Source organism: Orycteropus afer, unplaced genomic scaffold (genome assembly GCF_000298275.1).
Source record: "Orycteropus afer afer isolate SDZICR_OR568_19922 unplaced genomic scaffold, OryAfe1.0 scaffold00123, whole genome shotgun sequence".
Classification (NCBI taxonomy): Eukaryota; Metazoa; Chordata; class Mammalia; order Tubulidentata; family Orycteropodidae; genus Orycteropus; species Orycteropus afer.
In genome coordinates, this window is record NW_006921710.1 from 5,828,112 (window position 1) to 5,838,400 (window position 10,289).

Here is a 10,289-nt window from a genome sequence, read left to right on the forward strand (position 1 = left end):
AATTGCCCTTTGTCTGTCAACCCTAGGCAAAATTCAAACAAAAACAGGTACCCGGTATCCACAGATCCTTATGCATTAGGCATCAATGACGGCTTTTTTGACAAACCAAAAAACTGAATTTTGTGAGCTCCTGTGAGTGTGACATCATTCTGGGCACTTTCACACACGTCACCCTCACAGTAACCCTGGGGTGTCACAGGATTACTGTCTCCATTTTCCAGACGGGAAAGTGGAGGCCCTGGCAGATGAAGTGCCTTGTTCCAGAGCATATGTCACGTTCATAGAACCCAGGTCTTCTGGCCCCAAGATGAGTGGTCTGCCCTTGGCCTATCTGAGAATCCCTGGTGGTAGGGGATGGGAGGGGTCCCACCTGTGAAGCCTTTGTCAGGGGCAGTGGGCAGGTGTTTGGGGGCATCTTCCAGCAGGCGGTCCAGGTACTTCGTGCTGGGGGGCACCTCACTGGGTTCCCAGGGGCCGGAGCAGAAGAGGCTCAATGAGGGGTCCAGGCTGGCATGGATCTCACCGATCGCTGCAGGGGAGAAAGGGTAGGTCGGCAGGCAGTCCAGGAAGCCACGCACTCCTAAGACCTACGTTCATGTCAGGTGGCAAGTTATCAGGGGAGAATGACTGAGTTGGAGGACAGGAGGCCACTTCTAGAGATGAGTGAAGCACCAGGGACCTCATCATAAAGGAAGATGCTGGCTGGAAGCAGCATCTCTCGGTAGCTGCTGGCTAACTACACCCCTGGCTCTTTACACGCATTCACCTGTTGACACAACCCTAGAAAGTCGGTACCAATAACACCTTGTTTTATAGATAAAGAAACTGAGGATCTGAGAAAGGAAGGGACTTGCTCACAGCTTGAGTCAGCTCTGCCTCAACCTAAGTTTGTATTCTTTTTTTTTTTTTTAATTTTTCTTTGTGATTTGGGTGAAAGTTTACAGAACAAATTCATTTTTCATACAGCAGCTCACACACATACTTTGTCTCATGACATTGACTTCAATCTCCCACAATGCAACAGCTCCCCTCCCACTTCCTCCCCATAGTTACCTCTTCCCTGTGTCCTTCCCTCCCATGCACTCCTGCCCCCTGAGCTGTCTCCCTGTGCATACAGCCCTTCTATTCTCTCATGATTGATCTCTCCAAGCAGTGTATCTACCTATTGTAAATGTTCAGCTCATATGCCTGTTTTTTGTTTGGCTGGAAGCCACAGGAGTAGGTTCAATTCCAGACCTAAAGGACAACTAGGGGCCATAGTTGCAGTGGTTCCATTAGGCTCTATCCAACTGGCAAATCTGTCTTTTATTTTTTTTTTTTTTAATGATTTTGAGTTTTGTTCCACACTGTTCTCCCTCTCTATCCAGGATATCCTACAGAGATCCCCCTCTGAGTAGCTGACGGTGGTAGCTGGGCATCGTCTAGTTTTTCTGGACTCATAGTCGTACAAGCTGAGGATCAGATGGTATACCAGTTACTAAGTTTGTATTCTTATTCACTGCCACACTAAAACCATGGGGTCTGGCTGAAAGGGAAGATTGGGGGTCAGAGGCCAGTGGCCCTCTGGCCCCTTCAGTGAGTGAGAACCTTCTCTCAGGCTCTGCTGTGTACTGCACAGACATCCAGATACGCCTCTGTGCTCAGTACAAGCCAGTCCTGACTTGCTCAAACTCATTTCTTCTAGCTGCCACCTGCTTCATCCAACCCACTCCTCAATGCATCCTTCCTTCTCCCCTTTCAGCATCTTAATAACCTTCCCTATCCATTACCCCACAACCATGGCAGTGTATGTATGTGTGTGTGTGTGTGAAACACGGACACTGGTCATGTCTAAGATTAAATCCAAAAATGTAGAACAGAACCTCAAATTATTAAAAAATTCAGACTTACTGAACCAGTTGAGACTGGAGGACTCCCCGGGACTATTGTTCTAAGATACTTTTTAAAGCTTGAACCAAAACTATCCCGAGGTCTCCTTTTAGCTAAATAACAGACTGGCTCACAAAATAATGACTATCACCCATGAGTACCGTGCCTCTTTAAAAAATCACCTCTATGCACATCAACAGAAGAATGGATAACCAAACTATGGCACGTATACACCATGGAATACTATGCAACACTAAAGAATAATCTAGAATCTGCAAAACAGCATATAACATGGATGAACTTGGAGAACATTATGCTGAGTCAAATAAGTCAATCACAAAAGGACAAATATAGTATTAGTTCATTATTGTAAAAAGTCAAGGAAAGGTTTAGATATGGAAGGAAACTTTCTTTGTTGGTTACCAGCAGTGGGAGGGGAGGAGAGGGAACACTGCAAAAAAAAAAAAAAAGCATTGACCCATGTCACTTTAGTTTTGTGTATTCACTGTATATAAATTATATTTCAATAAAACGTATTTTTTAAAATATTACCTCTATGAGACTAAAAGGTCAACAACTACTTTCAAACACAGAAAGGGGCAGGGCAACTAAATTACTGGAAATGGAACTACCAGAATGGAAATAATGAGAATGGTCATGCATTGTGGAAAATGTGACCAATGTCACTGAATAATTTTGTGTGGAAATTGTTGAATGGGAACCTAATATGCTGTGTACACTTTCACCAAAATACAGTAAGATACTAATTGTTTTAAGAAAAGATCAAATCCGAGTTCCACTACTTACCAGCTGTGTGACTTCTAGTGAGTTCCTTAAACCCCACTGAAGCTATCTCCTCATCCACAAAACTGAGTTGACAATCCTACCTCAGATTAAAACTGCTGCTCAGAAAGCACCAAACTCAGCATCCTGTCGGTACTCAGCTGGCAGCAAGTAAAGCACAAGCTCTTTAGATGCAGGGAACAGATTCATACTCCCATTTCATAGATGAGACAAGTAAGGTCTAATTACTCAACAAGAATGGTTACCATTATACCTGCATTCGAACTACAGGTAAAGTATCTGCTTGAAAACGGTACGGAGTTGTTATGATCACTGAGGAATCTGAGCTTAGAGAATTCAGGACCTCCAGCTTACAAGGGTAGGAGTACAGGTGGTCTGACTCTAAGGTTCATGCCCTTAACCACTGAGCCATGATGCCTCCCCGACAGGGGAGCTGTAACCTGTGCAAGGTCTTATGGGACTCCCTGCCCCACCTCCATCTACTGACTCACCACCCTGGGGCTCACCTGGGGCCATCTCACTACCAAAGATGAGGACCCGTGCCTGGGAGGTGGTCAGACAGTGGCACAGGGCATCCCGACGGAGGTTGGTGTTGATGAGTGCCGCCTCCACACCCAGCTTGGCCATGCCCAGCCACAGGCCCACGAACTCGTTGCGGTTCTCCATGAATAGGGCAGCCACATCACCGGAGGCCAGGCCCCAGGTCTGCAGGAAGTTGGCCACGCTGTTCGAGTAGTCATCCAGCTGGCGGAAGGTCCAGTGGGTGTCTGTGCCCTCAAATATCAAGGCTGTCTTGTCAGGGTGGCGCCGTACCATAGAGGCAAACAAAGTGGGCACCGTCCGCTTTTCCTGCAGGTACCGCCGCACCTTTGCCTTCACCTTCAGGAGCACCAAGCCACCGCTGTGTGGGAGCAAGGGAGACATGTCTGCCTGGGGGGGGGTCCTGACACCCAGCCCAGGTTTGAGCCCCCCAAGCTGAGCCTCATCAGTCAGATGGCTTATAACAATCCCCTTCCCAAGCACCTCTAGGTACCAGGCACTGGATAAGTCCCGCCACGTGCCCAATCTTAACAGTGCCTTACAATAACACTGAAGGATTGGTGCAATTACTCTTCCCTGTACAGACAAGGAGGCTCAGACAGTGCAGTGGCTTGCCCAGGGCCTCACAGGTGAGATGTGGCCAGGACAGTATTTGAATACCAGGCCATTCTGGCTCCAGAGTTCAACTCCTACCCTCTAAGCTCTGCTCTGAGCCTTTCAGGCTCCCCAGGGTCCCAAGTTCAAGTCCAAACTCCTCATTTAGAACTTCTCTGTAATGTACCTTCCTCTCACCACTCATCACTATAGTAAATAAAGGATGAATCTGTAGATTTGTCTTCTTTCTCCCCATGAGCCCCACCAGGATGGGGTTCTGGGCACAGAGCAGATGCCCAGTAAGTGTTTGGAGAATCATTTGCCTACCCCCCAACCCCCGCCTTCTAGACAAAAAAAAAAACCAAAACAACCCACTGCCATCAAGTTTATTTCAACACGTTGTTGTTGTTATATGCGGTCGAGTCAGACCCGACTCATAGCGACCCCTCCTTGGGTTTCCAAGGCAGTATTACTATGGAAGTAGATTGCCCCATCTCCCTTCCAAGGAGTGGCTGGTGGGTTTGAACCACCAGCCTTCTGGTTAGCAGTCAAGTGCCTTAGGCACTATGCTACCACAGCAACCCTCATTGGGTTTCCAAGGCAGTAAATCTTTACAGAAGTAGGTTGCCCAGTCTTGCTTCTGTAGAGTTGCTGGTGGGTTTGAACCACCAACCTTCTGGTTAGCAGTCAGATGTGTTAGGCACCGTGCTACCAGAGCTCCTTCCCCTGCCTTCTAGCCCTCCTGAAATGCCTGCCAGCTCTCCAAACTGTATGCCTTTGCTAATATTGTTCCCTCTGGTTAAAATACCCTCCTCCTACCATGTTGGGCAATCTACTTCTGTAGTGATACCACCTGGGAAACCCAAGGAGGAGTTGCTATGAGTTAGATCTGACTCGACAGCAGTGAGTTCGGTTCAGGTTACCACCTTCAAGGCACAGATCAAGTATAATTACTTTTCCTACAGAAGGCATTCTCTGATTCCCTAGTCCACTGACCTGAAGCCATCTCTTTTTGCTCCACCACACTCCCACAGTTGTGACAACCCTTCCTGTTGTGGTCATTCAATACCTCATTCTGTAATCAATTCAAGTGGACAAATGCTGAGACACCTAGTGTGGGCATGGGACAGTATTAGGTGCTGGAATACAGTAGTGAGCAAGACCACCAGGGCCTCCGTCTGCATGATGATGCAAGTTTAGGAGTCCCTGGCTGGTCTGAACTTGGCCCAGGAGTGGACTTGCCTCTCTAGGCCCCAAAGCCCAGCTGGGTGCCTGGCACAGTGGAAGCAGGTGTTTCTGGTACAGAATGTCCCTGTGGACCATGACTGCCTTTCACCTAGTAGCACGTTCTCCCACATATCTGACTGAGGGCTATGCTCTAAGACTTATCAGTGCCTCTGTGCCCTCTTAGACTTCTGCCACCCTGGGGGCAGGGCCTTTCCTGCAGGGAAACTCTTCCCACTTGCATCAGCTATGGTATGTCCTTGGGAGTGCCTTCCGATGTCCCTGCAATACATCTGGATGTTTGACATATGTCTCTGGCCCCCAAGCTTGCCCTACACTAGGGAAGTTGACTTAGGGCAATTCCCCAGGAGGAGACTTTGACTCTGGAGATAGCGGTTCCAGGTATCGCCAGAGGGTATGGAACAGAGGTTATTCCTCTGGGGCCCAGGTGCCCTGTGCTGACAGAAACCATGGGGTCTTGTCTGGGTAGGTTTGGGGGATTAGGAGCCCAATGTGGCATGGGAGATCCCAGGAAGGGCTGGATTAGGTACTCACAAGATATCGCGCCTGATGGTCTTGAAAAAGATCCGAATGAAGCGCCAGCCGCCAGACCCCAGGTAAAGAAGCAGCAGGGAGAACCCCACCTGGGTCCAGGGTAGTTTCAGCACCAGCTGGGAGAACAGCAGTACCCCCACCAGAGATGCCCCAAGCAGCATTGTGGCCTGTGGGTACAGGGTAGTCAGTGTACAAAAGCTGCTGGAGTCCTTGAGTTCCTCACATCATGGCTCAGGAAGTCAGACTACTGTCATACAAAGGGATAACACCTAGCCACACTGAGTGGGGTGGCTGAGGACATGAGTCCCTTTCCAGGCTTGGGTCCTATGGCTGGCTGGAAGAGGCAGGCTAGAGGCATGGGATTTGAGGCAAGGAGTTGCAAGGATGAGAGGGAGAAGGCTGGTTGGGTTCTAGTTCCCTAGTCCTATCTCTGCCTGCCACTCGCTGAGTGACCTTGGACAAGACCCTTTTCCACTAAAGGCCTTAGCTTCCCCCTCTGTGCCATGGGTATAGTGAGACTTGCTCTCAGAGGCCCTTCCAGCCAGAACAGGGCAGTCCACTCAACAGCACTCAGGGTCTCTACCCAAGGTAAGGGTAGTAGGTAGAAACTTAAGTGCCTCTGGCTCTATTCCCCACCCAGAGACCCAGGGAGGTTCTGTGGATGGGCACAGCACCCAAAGGGGAAGGGCACCCTGCCCATAGGCACAGGGAGTGCCTTGCCTCTGCAGGCCAATAGAGGGCAGCAGAGCAAACAGGTTAGAGCCTGGAGGTGCCTAAGAGGTGACCGCCCAGGGAAAAAGGTGAGATAGGGGAAGAGGGCCTTGAACGCAACACCATACCCTTAAGAGAAGCTCAGCCCAGCTGAATCGTTTGGTCTGGGGCTTAGTACTATGGGAATTGCTGACTGTGCCGCAGGGGGTGGACTGAGATTAAGACTATTCCAGGCTCTATTCCTGAAGCTTTGCGGACTTGCTCAAAGGGGCAACAGATGGGACTGTTTTCCTTCGGGTTCTCCTATTCCTGGGGAGGGGATGAAGGTCACGACTGTGAAGCAGCCTGTGCGTGTCCAGGCCAGGATGAAGACGACCGCTCTACACTCCCTGCGAAAAGCCAAAAGCCTGGGGAGACCGAACAAGGGCATCCAACCCTAATGCCTGGGTCTCCAAGGTCCTCGGACCTTTGGCCTCCCAGAGCCCGTGAGGGCAGAGGGCAGGAACCTGTCCTGGAAAGCCGAGGGATGGGGCGAGGAGGGGAGGGGAGAAGGTGCTCAGTTCCCTTGGGTCCCCGTCCCAGGCCGTGTCAATGCCCTCGCCCCTAAAAAGCCAGAGTAATGAGGGCTTAGCTAGACACAGAGGGGCAGGATGAGCCCCCTACCTAAGGCTGGCCCTGTCACTTCCCACCGACCTGCCCAGGCACATGCTGCCGTCCGGGGCCTCGCCGGCCAGGCCTGTACTCACCTGAAGTCGGCCTGGCGGCGCGGTGCTCAGTCCAGATGCGCCCTCGCTGCGGCAGCCAAGTGGGGAGTGCGGGGGGCATCAGCCTCCCCTCGGCGCGCAGAGCCGGGTCTCAGAAGCGCTCCACCCGCCTCTGAGCCCTGCATGGCCCGGCCTCTAGGCCGGCCCCACCCGCCTCCCGGCCCCGCCTGCCCACCACGCTCCTCCCCCGCCCACCTCCCGCAACCCAAACCGGTTAGGCCGGCAGGGAACACAGATAACACCTTCGGCCCAGCGGGTGCTCCGCAAATCCTGCGGTGCAGCGCAGCCTCAGCGCCGCCCGACGTCTCCTGGCCTAAGTCCGCCCTGCGTGTGGGTAAGTCTTGGGCGGTGCCGCTGCGCGGGACGCTGGGAATTGTAGTCAACGCCGCGCAGCCACGCCTGGCCGCGGAGACCTCATAGGTGGTGGGGAAAGGACTTGCGGGTTCTGCGCGTATACCTTTGAGTCTGCCTGCCTCCGCCATGGGGAAGGAGAGCACCCCCATCGGCACTGTCAGTTGACAATCGAGCCTGCTCCTCAGTTTAGGGTAGAGTTTCTCAAAGGTCCAACGCCCTGCCTGGAAGAGCGCAAAAAAAGACAATTTAAGGCGGAGAGGTGAACTAGGGCCGCACACTAGTGGCCGGCTGTGTGGCTCAATGGATAGCATATTGGACCTCCAACCGAGCCTGGCGTGGTCATTCAAAGGTTGTGGGCTCGAGTCCCACCAGAGTTGAGTTTTGACCGCTCCTCCTTAATTTCCATTGGACATTTTATAGTTTCCAGTGCCCTTACACACAAACACACAAACTGTCATCAAGTGGATCCGGCTCATAGTGACCCCTCCTTGGCTTTCTGAGGCGGTATTAAAACGGAAGTAGATTGCCCAACCTGCCTTCTGAGGGGTGGTTGGTGGGTTTGAACTGCCAACCTTCTGGCTAGCAGTCAAATGCCTTAGGCACTATGCTACCAGAGCTCTTTATAAAAGTATTGGAAAGGAGCGTTGGTAGCAGCAATGCCTAAGGCATTTGGCTGCTAACCAGAAGTTTGGTGGTTCAAACCCACCAGCCACTCCACGGAAGGATGACGTGGCAATCTACTTCCGTAAAGATTTACGGCCTCATAAGTTTGGGCAATCTACTTCTGTAATGATACCATCTGGGAAACCCAAGGAGGGATCGCTATGAGTTGAATCCGACTCCACGGCAGCGAGTTTGGTTGTTTTTCTTTTTAAATAAGGCTGAAAAACCTTTGCAAGTTTCAAAAGACCCGCAGTTCTCTAGTATGCGAGGCTGCTGTCTGCTGGAATTAAGGCTCAGCAACCCCTGCCACGCTGCACCTAAAGGATCAGTTCTGCAATAAATTTAGTGCCTCGGTTACTGCCTATGAATCCTATCCCATCCCTGGTATCTTGTAAACAGCCTCGCACACCTGGCAGAGGCTTGAGGCAGCAAAGGCACAGATAAGAACCCTACAAAACTTTAACCTGATTGCTACATGCCCTACAGTAAATCAGTTAACCTCTCTACATCAAAGGCCTTGTTTGTCATTCGACTTGCCTAGTCCTGGGCACTATGCCATCTTCCTAGCCCAGCGGGTCTCCGGACCTCTGATAACTTAGTTCTCTGATTGCCAACAATGTTGGACATTGCACAGTTGCCATTTTTCTTTACACTACAGTTCCTATGAGTCTGCTCTAACTCAGGGTGATCTCATATGTGTCTGAGTAGAACTGTTCTCCAGTGAGTTTCAGTGACTGACTTTTTGGAACTAGATCTCCGGGCCTTTCTTCTGAGGTGCCTCTGAGCAGACTCATACCTCCAAACCTTTCTGTTAGGGCCCGAGCATTTGCCCCATCCAGGAATGGTGTTTTATTGATCTGCATAATCTTTTGGTTGGATGGTCCAGTGGAAGTCTTCAAAAGAGAGAGAAGGGAGGCAATTTCAATATTGTCTATTCATAGGGATTAGATATGAAATTCTGGACTGATAAGGGTTTGGGTCTCTTTTGGAGCATAGACTGAATTTTTTGGGGGGACCTGGGTACATTAAGGCACCACCTTCTCTGTGGGTGTCACATTTAGGACTGAATAAATATACTGCAATGATTTTATGGGCATGGACATTGACATCCAACAGACATGGGTTCAAGTTCTCAGATGACAGCTCAAAGTTTCAGTTTCCTCTTATACATAAATATGGGGACATATTAATAGTGCTTACAGGGTTAGTGTGGAGATTCATGGGGAGCATTTAAAGTAGAGCTACATGTATTTATAACTGTAGCTTACAGGCTCACTGACCTCATTGGTCATGATCAAAATCTGTTCTTGTTGTTAGGTGCTGTCAAATTGGCTCCAATTCATAATGATCCTACGTACAACAGAATGAAACACTGCCCAATCCTGTGTCACCCTCACAATCCTTGTTCTGTTTGAGCCCATCACTGCAGCCACTGGGTCAATCCATTTCGTTGAGAGTCTTCCCCTTTTTCCACTGACTCTCTACTTTACCAAGCATGAGATTCTTCTCCAAGAAATGGTCCTTTCTAAAGACAAAAGTAGATGAGACAAAGTCCAGCCATTCTTGCTTCCAAGGAACATTCTAGCTGCACTTCTTCCAGGATGGATTTGTTTGGTCTTTTGGCAGTCCATGGTATTTTCAGTATTCTTCACTCAACACCACAATTCAAAACATCAACTTATTTTGGATCTTCCTTATTCATTGTCCAGCTTTCACACGCATATGAGGCAACTGAAAATACTGTGGCTTGGTGAGGCACATCTTAGTCTTCAAAGTGGCATCTTTGCTCTTAAATACTTTAAAGAGGTCTTTTGCACCAGATTTGCCCAGTGCAATACTTCATCTGATTTCTTGACTGCTACTTCCATGGGTGTTGACTGTAGATCAAGTAAAATGAAAACCCTGACAACGTCAATCTTTTCTCATGATGTTGCTTATTGGTCCAGTTCTGAGAATTTTTTGTCTTTATGTTATAGTGTAATCCATACTGAAGACTATAGTCTTTTATGTTCATCAGTACGTGCTTCAAGTCTTCTTCACTTTCAGCAAGCAAAGTTGTGTCATCTGCATATGTTGTTGTTGTTATGTGCCGTCAAGTTGGACCCGACTCATAGCGACCCTTCCTTGGGTTTCCAAGGCAGTATCACTACGGAAGTAGATTGCCCCATCTTCCTTCCGAGGAGTGGCTGGTGGATTTGAACCACCAGCCTT

At 49.7% G+C, this 10,289-nt stretch overlaps 1 protein-coding gene across 1 annotated transcript in view; it reads right to left on the minus strand.

Moving 5' to 3' along the window:
• Positions 1 to 5,944, minus strand: part of SLC27A4 (solute carrier family 27 member 4) — a 26,287-nt gene extending 20,343 nt beyond the window's left edge. The window contains 4 exon segments of the mRNA XM_007944273.2: positions 371 to 529; positions 3,180 to 3,574; positions 5,587 to 5,842; positions 5,845 to 5,944. Of these exon segments, the coding sequence (XP_007942464.2) occupies positions 371 to 529; positions 3,180 to 3,574; positions 5,587 to 5,842; positions 5,845 to 5,944 (910 nt within the window).
• Between the last annotated feature and the right edge of the window lie 4,345 nt (positions 5,945 to 10,289).